Here is a 17,069-nt window from a genome sequence, read left to right as displayed (position 1 = left end):
CCTGCCATAGAATTTCACAAAAATCCGTTAAGTAGTGTTTGCGTAATCCTTCTAAAAAAATAAACAGACTCAGATTAAATCATTAACTCGTTGGCAGAGGTAATGAAAATAGTTTTGTATGGTCAAAAACTGTTTATTACACAAATGAAATAGTTGTTAACATAAAGAGACTATTTCTGCGTTTGTGTTTGTGTGGGTGTGTGTTTGTGTTCAGTAGTCCAGTGCACATATGAGAGCGACTCCCCGTTTGATCCAGTGTCTCTGAGTTTGATCTGTAGGCAGCTCCACTGAGATCACGTAGTTGGTGGAATGGCCGGTGGTGGAGAGCGTCCCTACAAAAGCACACAGAGCAGTTCAGTGACATAAAGAAGGCAGGAAAGCAGTTTGTACTTTTCCTTGCCTGTGTCGACTTAAGTGTTTCTCATTGGCCAACACAAGGTGTTGGCTGTGTGCTGCGAGTGGAAAATACAGTGCTGCATTTTCAGACGCTTCGTGAAACGGGATACTAACACGAGTCTATTTTTGGGTGAGTAATAAAACCACCAAAAGGAGATGCACACAAACACTCCAGCGAGTGGACACAAACACAGAATCACACTGACACAGTTCCTAACCTGAGCAGCAGATCCACAGACATGGGTGAAAACTAACGTTTGCTTTTTTAAACTAAGCTTGGTGTAATATAGATGATGCAGACTTGCTGCGATGCTGTGTGCACAGACTCCTTCTGGTGTTTTACAAGTGTACATAGGCAAATGGACTTGCTTGTGTTGCCAGGTGCCTATACACGTGTGTTACTCATGAAGATACCATGACCTTAATGACTTAGAATCTTTACAGATTTGCGTACTGACCGGCACGTGTTAGCGTCTTGTAGATGGGACAGATGTAGACCCCGGAGGTCGGGGGTTGGCGGTTGGGTTTGGGCTTCATCCAGATGACCACCATTTTTGTGTGGAGCTCCTTGGGCCTGGACTCTGTGAGCTGACATGCCTCATGGTCCCAGCGGGCGCCGTCCAGGAAAAGGCCGTGGATGTAGCAGCCAGCGCTTGGTTTCTCTGTTATCTCTGACTCTGACCTCCCTATGATCTGTGGGCAGGGGATTACATTGAGTTGTAGCCTTATACCTAATATAAGTTAGTATATTTTCACTGTGAAATACAAGTATTGGCAGTAACTTATACTGCCAGACACGCAGCCTACTGTCTGACCTCAATATCAAAACCAATTGTGTCGATGGAGGCGCCGCAGCGGCGGGCGTAATTCTGGAGGGCTCCGGTGAGAAAAGCCTGAGGGAAAAAAAAGCCACTAATCCAGAAGACAGGTGGAATGCCATCAGAGATCCACGTCCCCAGGAAGGTGATCCTTTGAAGCAGGTCTGACACCCAAGAGGCCAGAGGCTTCAGAGAGGGGTAGGCCTGGAGGGACGGAGACACACAGCCAATCAAAGAGGTGTTCTTAGAAAGCGGAGCCTACAATTATAGCACTATACAATGGATATGATGTCTTTGTCAGATTTGGCGGGTTTTCAGAATATCAGTTTGAGTCAGGGTTTCTCTTTAAAAATAGCAGGAAGAGTCACACTGTCAACGGTACAATGGAATATTACATATTGAAGAGATTTCTGAAATAAGATTACAGTAAAACGAGATAAAGTCTGAAATCGAGAAGAAAGAGATACATTTTAAGAATTAATTTGAAGTTGTAGTAAATTAATGAGCAAAAAGTTTTAATATGAGAATAAAGTTGTAATTTAAAGAGGAAATAAGCAGCAGGAAGAACCCTTGCTCAGTTGAGTTCCACTCCTTTAGATCGAAATTCTTAAATACCGATTACATTGTTTCTTGTGAAACTAACAAACCCCTGAGAATACCACTCTGTTCTCAGAATATTAGGACTTTATTCCTTAAATCTATTTTCTCCCTTGAAGTGACCCTAATACTAGAGATACATATATGTAAAGGATATTGTTAATAAATACAATATTCCAAACAGCATTTTAAATCAGAGGAGATCGTGTAGATATGAACCTTTTTTTGATGAATTTTCTATTAATTAACCTTTACCACATATTTTGTGTGAGACACGGTGTCTGATCACTGCCTCCTGCTAGCGATAGGAGAGGTCAGAAGAATAATAATGGAAGTGAGTTGGTCTTACCTTGGCCGTCCACATGCTAGGCACGGTGTTGTTGAACAGGCTGCTGGACATTAACTCCAGTTCTGATGACATCACCACTAAACCCTTCAGAGCCTTCACGATGTCACCGAGACTCTGAGCGATGACCTCCAGCAGTTTGTTATATCTGAGAGACACAAAACAAACACATGATTTAAACTGACCTGCTATCAGATTGTTGCCTCTGCCAAGGTGGTTTTCACACCCGTCCATTTGTGTGAAATTAATAGTCCCTGGCAATGCGATACTTTACAGTGCACCAAAGAAAAGATGACTTAGAAAATAGTTTCAAGGATTTCTGTCATCCCAAACTCACTTTACACGAGTTGCTGAGAAGTTCCAGCAGACACACACACACACACACACACACACACACACACACACACACACACACACACACACACACACACACACACACACACACACACACACACACACACACACACACACACACACACACACACACACACAAACACACACATATATATGAAAAAAGCTGTTATTACAGTGTGATAACAAAGACATTTAATTATGGTTAGGAGCTGAGACTTTTAAAGGCTGCAATTTCAGCTTCGACTTGTCTCAAATAAAGACATTACATTACTAGTTTCACGTTTAATTGTTATTTTCTTAACCTGAGAAGTGAAATAATAGTAAGTTTAAACTAGCTGAATCACAGATCTGTTCTGGCTACTTGACCTCACACTAAGCTGAACATTGTCAAAGAGGCTTTCAGTGAAGCACAGTTTCTTTCTCTGATCTCAAAGAATCCCAGATGTGTCCTCCTGCTAAGAGCTATTTATACAAATATTTTAAATATGTGTGCATGGGATTCACTTACCAGATCCCAGTATGGCATGTTAGTGTCATGAAAATATGTTTGTACCATAAACAGTCATTATCGGAATTTAAACGCACATTTTGTGTTTTAGGCTGCTCTCTGTTTTTTCTCCTTGAGATAATACTGCAATGAATAATAACCAACTGTCTTAGGCTGCTCTCTATCAAACAGTAACAAAAGACGAAGTTTGAGGATGTCTTAAAGTAATTGGTCCTTACCACTGTTGCTGATTTTTCTTTACCTGCTTCTAAGATTAAGATCAGTTTGAATCTACTTTGTCACTGAGGGAATATTTGACTTGAGCAGCTACTTGGCAGAGTGATATAAGGAGACATGCAGTGTGGTTTGCTGTGTGATCCCTATGTGAGGTTACCTGATGACCTCCTGGACAAGCACTGTGTTCATGGACTCCTCATAGAGGACCGGGTATTTTTCCATCACTTCCTGGATGCTGAAAGGCGGAGGGATCTTTTCAGCGATGCCCGCCACGATCTCCTTCACTATCTGCGGTACCAGAAACACAACAAGTCTCAGCCAACAGTCAAGGCCTTGAGAGAGATTGTTGCAATCAAATCTATACTCATAACAACTTTATGCCCGACAGGCAACTCCACAGGTATCGGCCTGTGTATTCAGCTAATAATGTAAATAATGGTAAAAGTATCTGGTAACTAGGTATTTAATGACTACACTGTATACACTGACAACATGAGCATTGATAGAGACAGAAAAAGAAGAGCAAAGGAAATCAAATCAATCAATCCACGCACCTCCTCTGGAGTTTTCCCCCCAGCAGACACGGCTCGCGGCTGCAGACGGACTATGGCTTCCAGCAGGGAGAAGGTCTCATTCTGGGCAAAGCTGATGTTTGCGTTGTCATGGAGACCAAAGATCTCTGGTGTGTCGTTGATGGGCAAACCACGAAAGTATTCCAAGTAACCCTGGGATCAGAAAACAGGTCAGGTCACTCGCTGACACCAATTAGTCATCATTTAGTTTGATAGCCACGTGGTTCGATGTATATGTGACATTTTAAAACATTATTTTTTCAATCTTATTAACCTGCAGGACTTAACACGTACAACGTCTCCTCCTGTGTGACTGCAGATGTTTGTAATTATCTTTTTCCAACGTTATATATACTTACAGTCTCACATCTTACATTTCCATGTTTTGTGAGCAGCAGCAGGAACAGAGAGAAAGGTTTTTGTTATTATGAACTCCTCAGAGAAAAAATTAAGAAAACTAAAACTAATCTAATCTAAAACTCCTTAAAATGTATTTTTTTTCTAATTTGTATTTTTGTTTTGTTTAAACAGAAATATAAACAGGGGAAGACTAAGTGAAAGTTTCTTTTGATGGAAATGTGAACCGGCAATTCAAATAGTATTTTCCTTTTTGATGAACCCTTGAATTTAGGTCATAAATATTGCTGAGACCTCTCAGCTTATTAAAACATTATCTTCTTATCGTAATAGTATGTTTTAGCTTATATCATCTGTCACTGATGACTGCCTTGTATCTCATGAGGTTTGTATACCAACAGATGTAGTGAAAGGTCAATACACTGATCTTATCATGACTTCTTGAATGCTGTCTACATTCTGATGGCTTACCTTGATATCCAGACCCGTGTCTATCTGCTGGTAGACTCCAGACGAGGAGTAGGCATGATTATCACAGAGAACAGCAGGACAATAGAAATCCTCCAGCACACTGAGCAGACATCGTCTGTCCCAATCATCTGTCACACGGCCGCCGTAATTGATCTCGCCTGCAGTGTATTTCAGCACCTGGTCGGGTGGAGCACAAGAGGGGGGGGGCAGATAGATGAACACACATTATCTGACTGAAAAAAAAAAAAGTTTCTTATTAAAAGCCCTGTTTATTTGATGTCTAAGGTTATATCTTATAATGATCTTATAATGATACAAAATACAAAGTTGCATATAAAATTGAAACTAGTGGCTTTAAAACAAATATGCCGAACAAGTAGTTGAACATAGAAACCAGCTTTCTCTGCCCCACCTTGTATGGGATGTCCTGGTACTCGTCCAGGAACATTTTGAGTTGGCTGATGCAGATGTTCAAGTCTCCGTCTGTGAACTCGTAGGGAATGTTGAAGCCCAAAGAGCCAAACTTCCTGCGCTCCAAAGCAATTCCATGGAACAGACACAGAGACAGGAGCAAAGACCTGAAGCTTGTTAACTGAGGAATAGAATGAGAAGCAAGGAGAGGATTAAGATAACTCTGCTCTTCAAAGGAAAGGATCATTCAAATGTACAACAAGACGCTTCTAAAGTAGAAATCCAAACTGATCAAAAGAGGCCGATTTTCTATTCCAAAGTAAATGATAAGGAGATGGGAGGGTGACTGGGTGGGTGACAGACCTTGGTGGAAGAGGTGATAAAATCATTAGTTAGCCTCAGGTAGGTTTTCTGTAGGTTGGCCTTGATGCCTTTGGGAGGCTCGATGGTCATCTTGGAACCATTTTGGAGAATGGACACCGGGAACTTGTTGCTGGGAAGACTTGTGAGCCACAGACGGAAGTCCTTGTGCACCTACGGAGAAGATTGGACATTTGCTGTTCATTATAGTGTGGATAACTGACCCAAGCCCCTCCGGACTGGGGTTCAGAAAAAAATTTGAAAAGATATTCTGGTTCGAGTCGGGTCATGTTGGCTGAGCTGATTTTATACACTGCACATGTCCGCAAATGGGGAAAATAAGAAACACAACAAACAGCAGTTTACATTAATGACATCGGTTCGGGTTCAGACACACAAAAAACACAATGCCTGGTGGGTTTGGGTTAATTGGGCTCGGTAAGTTTTCTCTTTGATTCGGGAAGAAAAATGTGGTGCGAAGGAGGAAATTGAAACCATCTAATTGGTGGGTAAACGGTTCAGTATAAGTCACCACACAGAGTCTGTGTTTTTGTGTTTGTATGTGTATGCCCATGGTGTTTTTTGTGTGTGCGTATTTTCTGACCTTTACTGGGTTGATGTTTTCGATGAGTCTATCCAGCCCCGGCATCCAGCTGGGTGCCAGGTGACAGTTCTGGAAAAAGACCCAGTGACCTCTTTCCATGGCAGCGTGCATCATGATCTCAGCCCAGGGTCCCTGCATCACACAGATGTGGAGTCAACAACAACAAGAGTTGGGTCAAACATTTACATTTCCTAAAAATTGTCATGGTATCACAATTACAGGAAACTTTCAGGAAGGCGTCAGAGCTCTCAGTTCAATGAAGACAGAAACTGAGGACAGGATGTCGCAACAGTTTAGCACTCTCCAGAATTCTAACTCACATAATTGCAACTAATGTGATAAACAGATGCTAATACCTATACTAAACACAGGGGAAGTATATTGCTGGGAGAATGTTTGGCTAGTCACAATGAGCCTGTATTTATCCTAAACCCTACACATGAGGTCATATCGTTGTTCTGTGAGGTCAATTGCTGCGTTTGGAATTTTAGCATATGTCACAGTAGTATAACACATTGCCCCAGCCTTCGGTCAGAAGTACAGAAAACAATTAGCATATAGGTGGCCATTATTAACAAGACAAATGTCAATGGCCTGGTTCTGTGAGAAAGTTATTTATAGTGGCTATATCCCCAGGGTCAGAGAAAGTGTGCAGAGGGAGAATCTGACCTGGCCCTGGCCCAGAGAGATTGCACTCATTTTCTTGGAGAACTGCATGAGGTCAGCAAATTTGTAGAGGTCGGCAGCGGGGTCGGTGCCAGGGGAGAGGACAAAGATGAGTGGAGTGAGGGTGGAGGATTCTTTGAACACCACAGACAGGTCTGACGTCTGTGGAGAGACAGGGACAGAAGGACTAATAAGCCTTAAATACTGCTGCCACATACAAGAGAGCAAAAGTTCATTCTATACTGCAAACATTAAAGATTGTTTGCACTGCGGCTGACCCAGCCAAAACAAATGGAGCAGTTCGTAATGCATTAATGTTTCCATACTTTTAAATCACAGCGATAAGAACATCTCTGTGTCACTACATAAATATTGGTTTTAACATGAGTATAAAGGCAAAAGGGGAGAACAAGGAGGAAAGCTTCTCGACCTGAGGTTCTATGAAGCGCTGTCCCAACTGAGCTGAGACAAAGTCCTGGAGGCCTTGAATGAGACGATCCGACCTCAAGCAGCGCAGGATCAGCAGCTTCTGGAAAGAGTCCAGCTCCGTGTCCCACTCCTCTGGGAGGGCCTCTCTGTAGGCAAACATAACCACACCTTGTTAAAAGGGCTGTGGCAGCTTCTGCACAATATAAATGATGAGGAAGTGTGTTGTTGTGAACAAAGAGGTTATTAAATGCTTGCCTGTGAGGCTGGCTGCTGTCAAAAATCCTCCTGAAGCCCTGCAGATGATCTGGGAAGCTCTCTGCGAGTTTGCTGAAGCTGTCAAGGGCGCTGAGGCTCAGGATGTCCTGCCAGGCGCGCTCTGACAGCCAGCTCACCGCTGGGTTGGTCAGCTCTTGTGCAGGCATCCCTCCAGACAGCAGGTAGCGCCACTCAGCCTGACACAGATTCATTGAGGGCACAAGAGTTAACTCAGCTTGCGTATCTGAATTGGTTAGAGAATATTAAGGAGACAAGCAAACAGACAGTACGAAGCTACAAACTCCTCTGTTGCTCACCATGTCAATTTTGTTTTCATTCATCATGATGCGAGTGCACAGGAGGAAGGCGAACATAAGTTTGTGCTTCTCAAACAAACTGCGACACACGTTGCTGTACAGGCTGAAGGTGAAAAACTCATTGATGTTGACAATTCTCCTCGTCACTGTGTCTGTGAGGAGAAAAGTCCAGAAAAGAGTCATTAGCAAAATCTAGTTTCGGTGTCATGAATTAGTGTCAAGTTTTTCCAACTGCACAGGCACAATTCTCAGTGTGCAACCAGAGAGAGCATCATTTACTGTGTGATTTATTTCTACCTGCTTTCTCAGAGTTGGCAATGCTTTTCATGAAGATGCCAAGGAACCACTCCAGAGAGTACTGGTACATGGGGTCAACACTGGACAGGTCCGATACACAGAAGAAGAGGATCTGCGAGCGCTCAGCCACTGGCACATACTCCAGACGGGTGGCATCAATGTCCATTTCTGTCTCTTCTGCTGCCCTCACTTTTGCCTGTCGGTAAAATCAGCTTGTATTACTAGTAGGAAAATCAATGGTAGCTTATGCGTTGAATGATACATCACTTGAAAAATCATATATGAGGTTTTACAAGGAGTTGTCAATGAGAAGAAAAACCGCTCTGGACTGTCGGACCTGGATTTCTCCAGCCTTGATCTTGGAAGCCTCCAGCACTTGGATGAGCTCCTCGTTGTCCACAGGGTTTCCCTCTGTGGAGCTGAGCCGGTGCAGGATCTCATCCTCAATTTCTTTCAGCTCCTGTTTCATCTTAGCGTTGCTGACGATGAGCTGGTTTTTAGCCTCCTCCAGGTCTGGACGCTCCTCAGCCACGACCTGGCCCAGCAACTGGTCCTCTAGACCACTGAATACACACAGAACAGCCTTTTACATAAACACTTATCGTCAGAGTGTGTGGTTTTTCAGAAGTACTGTTAGTAACTTAAATTACCATTGATAAAATACTAACTATTTCATGCCTACCTCTCAGTCTCCAGTTGTACATTGAAGATATTTAAAAAACAAAAATATTGAATCATATCTAGAACAGTTCTGTGTATATGCTTTATATCTCTGTTATCTACACATCTGGTTCTAGGGCAGAGTTGTGTAAAACAGTTTTGTGTTACCTGGGTGACAGGGTGAAGTTGATGAGGGTGACTAAGGTAGAGATCTCAGGAGAGTAGTGTGGGTTTGGCAGCTTAGTGGTGATGTACATCCTGAAGTCTTCATGGTAAGGGACGACTGAATCTCCCAGTTTCAGCATCATGCTGCCCTGCTGCTTAAACGTCTGAGAGCCACAATGTAAGTTGCAGATGCAGACCCATGTGTGGTGGATATTCGAACAACACTAGAATACAGGCTCTTTTCATTTGTAACAGATTTGTGTATACATACCTGTTGCAGCAGGACAGGATCGAGAGCAGGGTCCAGTTCCTCTCCTATGTTCTCCAGAAGGCAGGGTTTACCAAAGCGAATTGTGTTTTCAAGACTGCGTAGGAAATCCCGATCACTGAGCTTTATAACCTCTAACCCATTGTCACGCTCCTGGGTAATAACAGGAAGCAAGTATGGATGAGCAGTGAATCAAATATAACTGCAGATAGTGACAAGCTTTTGAAGAAGTTGTAAGTGAGACTAAACTGTACTAGAACCTCTATTCTATCTATAATATTGGTACTGGTCAACAATTACTATGTGATGTGGAGAAAAATATAAAAATCTTGGTATTGGCTATTGTTTTGTCTTTTGTCTCATTGACACCTTCAGCAACTGTGGTCAGATCCGAACAGGCAGAGATCTCCCTCACCATGTTTTTGATCCACGTGTTGGCTTGCCCCTGAGGATCAATGAACAGAGCCCAGCGTAGAGAGTACTGAGTGATCACACCGTTCTCCACTGAGAGGTTATCCTTAGGCAAACCCGATATCTATACTCACAGAAAAGACAAAATACGATGGAAATGTATGTCAATGACCACGGAAAATAAGGCAGTTGGTTGGTTTGATAATTTACAATGAAGATGTCTTAATAGGCCTTGACCCTGAAGGTCAGCTGACGACAGGTTGGATCTGACCTGCCAGGAGCGGATCTTGACTGGATCTGCTAGAGTGCTGGTCAGGTTGGGTTCCTCAGTGTGTGGAACACCTAGTTCTTTGAAGCAATGCAGCCACTCATCTGCCATGGCTGCTCTGTATTCTCCCTAAACATAAAAACAATGAACATTGATGCAATCTAGCAAACATGCTGCAATGATTGTACTGAAGTATTAAAGTGTAAAATGTTGTGATTGTGTTAGGTATGATTTGTTGTTTTGTCTACTGGAACAACAAAACGTCTTGAGTCACGACCAACTTACAGTGAAGGGTCCCAGGTACGCTATGTATCCTGCAGATAGAAGCACGTCGCCGGCAACATTCTCAACCATGTAATCCAGATGTTGCACCGTTTCCTTCCAGCGGACTTTTTCATCTGCCAGTCCTCCAATAAGCTGCAGAAAAACAAGCATGTAGCCACTATGAATATTAAAGCAGGCAAATGTACTGAAATATCTATTCGTTATTGTTTAGCATTTTACATGTCTTTGTTTTTTAAGAGCAAATACTTCTTGTTACAGAACATGAATTTCTGTACTTGCTTTCTACTACAGTATAAAATAATTTCTTATGTGAGGTCCATATTACTGTATATCCAACCAGCCACAAAGCTGTCACCCCTGTCCATTTTTTAATGTTTTTTTGTCTGCTTTTAAGAAAGATTACAAAAAAACTATTGGACAGATATCCACAAAATGTGGTGGAAGGATGTGGAATGGGTCAGACATTTTTTTTTATCGAGGTCAGTGCGCGTTCAGGATTTTTTTCCTTCACTTTTTCCAACATTGTAAAATAGTAAGATGCTTTTCAAAATGTTCCTTCATTCCTCAGAGAATAATTTAGAGTTATATTATATGTTCATATTTAAATGTTATATTTGGCTCTATTTAACATAAATAGAAACAAATACACTGTAGCTACTACTGTTGTGATTTAAAGTATTTGTTTTTGAGCATGTATTACGTTCAAGCTCACTGGTTTAGGATACTGATATTTCAAACTTTAGTCTACCACCCTTCTGCTCTCCTTTCTGAGCTGCTGTGACGCTAGACTAGGAAGTTGTGTCTTATCTTATCTTATTGCTCCTTCTGACCTTGTCTGCTCGGACGAGACGGGCCTCACACAGTTGATACTTGTTGTCCAGCTCATCTTTCTTGGCCAGACATTTCTGGTACGTGGCCTGTAAAGTGGCGATACCGCCCTCCACCTCTGCCAACTTTGCATTGGCATCATCCAGGATTATCTGGGTTTCTGCTAAGTCATCCTGGGCCCCCTTGAGAGCTAGCTGTACAAACATCAAACAAGTTCGATGTTTAGATCACACTCTTAAGTGAAGTGACATGAATTTAAATATATTGGTGTCACAAATATGGTGACGGCTCAACAATAACTTTTTACCCTTTTTGGTTCCACAGCCTTGGACACAAAGTGATATACATGCATGGCTCGCACCCACTGGCAAATGGACGTACAGGCCTTGGAAACCTTGGCAATTGCGGCTGGCTGGAAATCGTCATTATCCATGTAGGGCTGGACTAAAGTGATCACAGTATCTGGGATGTTGTCCTGCAGAAATGATTAGAGAGACAGGAAGCGTCACATCAGTGTCAACACCTGAGACATAGAGAGCTATAAAGTCTACAATAAAATCTGAATGAGGCAATAATCCTGTTCTGTAGAGACTCTGTTAACATATATATACAGTGACAGCATTAAATCCATGTGCCTTACCTTATCATACTTGAACAGACTGTCCAGAAACTTGCCAGGGTCCTGTAATAGACCTTTTCCAACCTCCCAGTAGTCGTCGATCTTGGTACCAGGCTTCTCTCCAGGTAACTTTTTAGGTTTGATGCCCTTCATAATGCACAACGCTTCCATAACCAGCCTCACCCCGTTGGGAGGTCGCTGCAATCCTCGTACCTGTGGAAAAGATGTAGTCCCAAGAATCTTTAAAAACAGTGCGGTGGTAATTGGAGTTTATCTATCATCAATCATTATCAAAACCTCTGACCTCAGCGACATCAGTCTTATTGAGTGACTTGAGGCTGGTGAGAGCAGAATCCAGAGCTGGCAGAGCCTCGTCCAAATTTTTCTTAGCATCTGCTGCGATGGCGCCGGCAATACGAGCTTTCTCTGACGCTTTTGCTTCCTCGGCCTGCACCGACCTCCGGGTCTCCTCTGCAACCACTGTGTCTTTCTGTCCACATAAAATGACAAACACAGGACACACAAAATACACAGGTTATACAGTTCAGTTAGGATTTCCAAGAAAAAAACCTGAACATTTGTATATGTACAGAGGGATGAATATGTCAGCAGTACCCAGACCGTTTAGACCACAACCCCCCAAAATGACCGTCAGAGACATGTGACGCGCCTTAACCCAGAAGTGGTTGAAGCACATTGATTTGAGATAGTTAAAAAAAAAAGTAAAGTCTTACTTTTTGTGATTGTGGTCACTAATCTGTCATAATCACCTTAGGGGTCATGTGGGGACATAGAATTTTATATTTGACTACATTTCGAATCTTTTGTTAAAATTATGCCTGAAATATGATACAAAAAAAAAATATATATATTATATTTCTCGAAATCACCACCTGACCCCTATTTTGGTGTATTGTGATCATCCAGGGAATCCTAAAGTTTAGTAACCACTGCAATATGTAAGTGTCATCAGTGCCAGGAGAATGCATGAAAAAGGTATATATTTTGTGTGTTGCTCATTTGCTTCCAACCCTATAACCACTTCCTTACTTTTATGGTCTCCATGGTGGCTTCAGTTTCCCGAGTGGCCTCCTCCAAAAGAGGTCTCATCACCTCCAGTTCCTCCTGCATTTTGCTCACATCCTCTGCTGTGCGCAGGAGCTACAGGACCACAGAGAATCGTTGTCAGAAAAGAGGACTATTAAAACAACCATCTCACTCACGTGAGGGGAGATTAAAACCATCAAAAACAAAACAATAAGAGTTATTGTTCTTTTTGCAAGGGCCTTGCCTTGTCCAGACCGGTCTTCATGCGCTTACGAGCGCCGCACAGTTCCTGCTTCTTGCGTCCGGTTAGATCTGAGAAGATTCGGAGCAGTTCCAGGTAGCTCTTGGGTGTGACATAGTTGTAGCGTGAAAGCTCAGCCAGGTACTGTTGACACTTCCTGGCCACCATCTGGTGGATCTTTACACACATTGTTGTCTGGAGAAAAGAATCAAAATAGTTTTGGATTCAGTTTTCTGTTATTTACACCACAGGTAAAAATAAAGTTGAAGGAACTTAAAAAAGTAGTTTGATTAGGATAATTCATCATTGTTGCTGTGATATGTGCTGTTAATGTTGCATCGGAGTGCAGTCAAAAAGTGTCATCTTCATCTTCGTATTCAGATGAATGTTTAGCAGAGGCTACCTTGGTCTATCATCAGTTACACTACGGGGCAAATTCATTTCCAAACAATACATTTCCCTCTATTATGTTGAAACCCTTTTCTCTACTCACAAATTACTTATTTAACCAATCCATTTTCTTGTGGCCACTCTACATTTACAACTTCAATGACAAGTGTATTAACATCACATGTTCTCTTCATCAAATGTTTATCTTTCAGTGGACTGTCAACCGGGGAGAAATCAGGGCTCACAGCCTTTTATAAAAATCACCCTACATTCATTCAACTGCATGTTTGATTAGTTACTACATGTAAAATGCTGGTGGCAGTAGTGACGTTAAGATCTACATTTTTTATAGTAAAAAATGAGACACAGAAACAAATCAAAACCATAATGAGCCTGTCTCAAAGTGTTTGTACAGAAGTTCGACATTATCTCACATTTAGTCTCTTGTTTTTTCATCTTTGTTAACATACAGTACGTCCTTAGTTTGGCAATGTTATTTCAAAACCTTCGTACTAAAGAAACTCACACATGCACGCATGCACAAATGCATGCACTCACACGCACACATACAAACGGCCTCCTTACCAGTCCGTCCATGGCGGTGGGGCTGGCTTCTAGCTCGGGCAGATCATTGAGGAATGACGTGGCCACAGCCCGCAGAGCCTCCTCTGGCCAGGCACTGAACCAATCTATGGTGCAACATGTCACCAGTGAGGGAAACTGCCTCAGCCTGGAACGAAACACCTCACCGATGGGACTGCAGGAGAAGGAATGGAGAGAATTGTAAGCAATAGGGTAAGGTGAGGAGGAAGAGTTAAACAGAGATGGAGGAGAAACCTAGTCCATTTGTTTTCATTTTCAAAGTTACTTACCTCATGCAGAGCACAATGTGGATGTTGCTGCGGACCCTTTTGATGTAGGCAGCCATGAGGTTGGCTTTGGTTGGCTGCTGCCCCAGGTCTAACACCACTGGCTTCATTGCTGCTAGGATACGCTCCTGCTCGTCTGATGCATACAGGTTGGGAACATCCCCCGAGTTCAAAATGTTGTTGATATCCTCCAGGAATGACTCACTCTTAATCTGGTAGATTAACACAGAGGTAAGAATAAGTAAAATGGGGCCTTGTCTGACACGTACTCACTTATAGATTTTATTGAGATCTACATTGTTTTAGCTTTAATTTATATTTATTCAAAATAAGTTGAACAGTATAACAGGATCCCACACACTAAATACAATCAGTATGGTGTATGGTAAATAATACTGATGGTATCAGGAGGTAAAAAAACATCTGCTTTTTACCTGTGTGTCTACAAAGAGGAAGGTGATCTGCTGGTCCTGAAGACCAGCTTTCAACATGATGCTTTTAATATCTTCCCTCCACTCTGGTTGGCCATAGTTCTTGGCGAGCTCTATCTGGAAACAATCATATTCTGACCTGGAAATAAACAAACACACTGTGAAGATGGGACCACAAGATCATTAAATGCCCATATTGTTGTTCTTCCTTTTTTTAGGTAATAAAAACTGAAAATCTCAGTTTGATCCTTCAATATATCAAAATAGCTTGAGAAACTGGATTTGGATTCATTCAAACTTTTGTGTTTGGCCATCTTACATATGTGACGCAAGTTTAGTGAGTGACTGGCGCCCACTGCCACCCACTCCCAGCAGCAGGGCATTGCCCATGGGCTGGCGCAAGATGCGGCCGATACGGCATACATGCTCAATGGCGTCCATGAAGAGCACCAGCTTCATCTTGGTGGTGCTGATCTGGTTGTAGTCTTCCATGTATTCCTCCATCACCTTTGCCAACTAGATAATAAAAGACATTTAATGCAGAGGATAAGCAGTCATTACAGAAACTGAATGAAGCATGCAGTCACATAATCAACAGAGAGAAGGATGCCATAATATTACACAAAATATCAATCAATCAGAATCTGAATTGAGTGAATTGAATAAATATAAGTGTTTCATCCATTTTTTGTTTACGGGGAAATAAAAAAAAGTCTATGCTTTATGCATGCAACTGTTAGCTGTTCACAGAGGCTATGGCTAAGCATCTTTCCAACACAGGCCGTGGGTCAACTCACCTTTTCCTTGTCTTCTATACGTGTGTAGACTTTGGTGTCAGCTCCAGGGATCATGAAATCCCCGTACAGAACTTGCTGACCAGAAAAAACCTCTTCAAAGCTGCAGTCAAACTCCTTAATACGATCCTTCAGGAGTCTGTTGAACCAGTCCCTGTCCTCAGCGGACACAAGGCGGTCTTGGAAAACCCGGCAGCTTTCGTGGTACCACAATTGAAGCAGCTGCAACTTGCCCTAAAAACCCCAAAGTAATGCTACGCTTAGATAAAGGTGGAATACTGATGCATCCGCTGTCAGGATGTACAATATAACACTCATAAAAGTTATTTCTAATATGTATCAAGTGACTAAACCTGAGAAAGATATTAGTACAATCTATAGTAATGTGATTACTTCACATAAATGTGATTGTGTTGGTTCTGACTACCTCTATCATGCCAGCCTCCGCCATGAGGACGCCCTGGAAGACCTTGGACAGGTCCCTCAGGTTGAAGGTGTAATGGGACTTGGATGGAGTTGGGAGAAGCTCTGAGGTAATGGTAGAATAGACTCGGATTGTGGCGTCTACCAGAAGCTCATTGAGCGGCTGAATTTCTGGCACAGGTCCTGATGAAAAAGAGCAGGACAAAAGAGAGAAGTGAAAACAATAAAACATGAAATTTAATTCAGAGAATATATTTACTAGATATATATACTTTTAGATGATGCTTTATCAGACAAACTTTTTTTTTCATGTGTGTGATATGTGTGCTTTATAAATACAATGAAAAGCATTTAAACCATGTGTATTTTTATACTTAAAAGTTAAGTTAAAACTATTAAATGACACTTTATATGATTTGTGCTCCTTGTCTGCTTCCTTTCACTGTGTCTTTGACTTACTGCCTGGTTCCTTCTGACTCATATTGCCACCTGGAAAGAAAATGACAACTCAGTTAGAAACTGGCTTACCATTAACATGGCCTTCAATTGTGACAAAATATCAGCACTGACTCACCCATCCAACTGCCTAAGATGGTGGAGAAAATTCTCTTCTTGCTGGTATCCTCCATTTCCGTGAAGGAGAGGAAATTGAAGTGGCGTGTGAAGCGCTCGGTGATGGGATTACGGCCTCCACCTGGAGGTCCCATGGCACACGCAAAATTGATGTCCACCAAGTGCTTGAAAGTACCTGTGGAGTGACGACAGGATAAACACAAAAAAAAAAATCATCAAAACCGATTAAACAAATCAACATATTGTGCAATTGGTACAACTAGAATTGTCATTCTGCAGTTGTATGCCTCCATCATCAAGGACAGTTTCACGTTACCTTTAACTGATAACCACTGAAATATAATCTGTGAGACCAAGTGAATGTTTTTACAAAATGTATTTGCATCTTTCTAGGCTTTCTTGAGATTTGTTTACAAAAATGTACCAGATGGACATAAATCCAAATCAAAAACATAATGCATCTGGCAACTGGATGTCGACGGTGCAGAAGCATGGTAAGAAATGAAAAGCTCAACAAATTAGATACATATGTATTTTAAATTAATATGACAGAAATCAACATGTACTTCAGCGTTCTCACCTATCTGCTTCCTGTCATACCAGCCTCCGTGGTCGATATATTGCCGCAGCAGCTCAATAGGAGGCTGGGCTCCATAGGTTTCCAACATTGGCATGTTGAGATCATCGATGAAGAAGATGGAGTGCCTTCCTATAGGAGGCCCAAACACCCCTTTCCGCCTGACACACAGGAATCATTTAAATAGTGAGTCAGAAATACTGTGTATTATTGCATTGTAAGGTGGACAATTTGTATTAGAGCAGT

General features: G+C 42.0%; 1 protein-coding gene across 1 annotated transcript in view; it reads right to left on the bottom strand.

Moving 5' to 3' along the window:
* Positions 1–210: 210 nt before the first annotated feature.
* The window catches only part of dnah1 (dynein, axonemal, heavy chain 1), a 31,854-nt gene continuing 14,995 nt past the window's right edge, over positions 211–17,069 (bottom strand). Inside the window, exons 43-77 of the mRNA XM_053429406.1 lie at positions 16,827–16,984; positions 16,248–16,421; positions 15,678–15,856; positions 15,254–15,484; positions 14,776–14,972; positions 14,460–14,595; positions 14,029–14,237; positions 13,742–13,913; positions 12,770–12,961; positions 12,529–12,639; positions 11,783–11,968; positions 11,500–11,691; positions 11,167–11,334; positions 10,862–11,053; positions 10,032–10,163; positions 9,750–9,875; positions 9,483–9,602; positions 9,071–9,220; positions 8,803–8,963; positions 8,312–8,537; positions 7,975–8,170; positions 7,678–7,829; positions 7,361–7,557; positions 7,107–7,251; positions 6,680–6,838; positions 6,011–6,142; positions 5,410–5,580; positions 5,048–5,227; positions 4,636–4,812; positions 3,790–3,960; positions 3,393–3,523; positions 2,161–2,305; positions 1,212–1,418; positions 855–1,089; positions 211–332 (exon numbers count right to left, since the gene is read on the bottom strand). Of these exons, the coding sequence (XP_053285381.1) occupies positions 211–332; positions 855–1,089; positions 1,212–1,418; positions 2,161–2,305; positions 3,393–3,523; positions 3,790–3,960; positions 4,636–4,812; positions 5,048–5,227; positions 5,410–5,580; positions 6,011–6,142; positions 6,680–6,838; positions 7,107–7,251; positions 7,361–7,557; positions 7,678–7,829; positions 7,975–8,170; positions 8,312–8,537; positions 8,803–8,963; positions 9,071–9,220; positions 9,483–9,602; positions 9,750–9,875; positions 10,032–10,163; positions 10,862–11,053; positions 11,167–11,334; positions 11,500–11,691; positions 11,783–11,968; positions 12,529–12,639; positions 12,770–12,961; positions 13,742–13,913; positions 14,029–14,237; positions 14,460–14,595; positions 14,776–14,972; positions 15,254–15,484; positions 15,678–15,856; positions 16,248–16,421; positions 16,827–16,984 (5,932 nt within the window). The remainder of the gene's footprint in view (positions 333–854; positions 1,090–1,211; positions 1,419–2,160; positions 2,306–3,392; positions 3,524–3,789; positions 3,961–4,635; positions 4,813–5,047; positions 5,228–5,409; positions 5,581–6,010; positions 6,143–6,679; positions 6,839–7,106; positions 7,252–7,360; positions 7,558–7,677; positions 7,830–7,974; positions 8,171–8,311; positions 8,538–8,802; positions 8,964–9,070; positions 9,221–9,482; positions 9,603–9,749; positions 9,876–10,031; positions 10,164–10,861; positions 11,054–11,166; positions 11,335–11,499; positions 11,692–11,782; positions 11,969–12,528; positions 12,640–12,769; positions 12,962–13,741; positions 13,914–14,028; positions 14,238–14,459; positions 14,596–14,775; positions 14,973–15,253; positions 15,485–15,677; positions 15,857–16,247; positions 16,422–16,826; positions 16,985–17,069) is intronic.

This window comes from Pleuronectes platessa, chromosome 2 (assembly GCF_947347685.1).
Source record: "Pleuronectes platessa chromosome 2, fPlePla1.1, whole genome shotgun sequence".
NCBI lineage: Eukaryota > Metazoa > Chordata > Actinopteri > Pleuronectiformes > Pleuronectidae > Pleuronectes > Pleuronectes platessa.
Note: the sequence above shows the minus strand (reverse complement) of the source record. Positions and strands in the feature narration are given on the sequence as shown.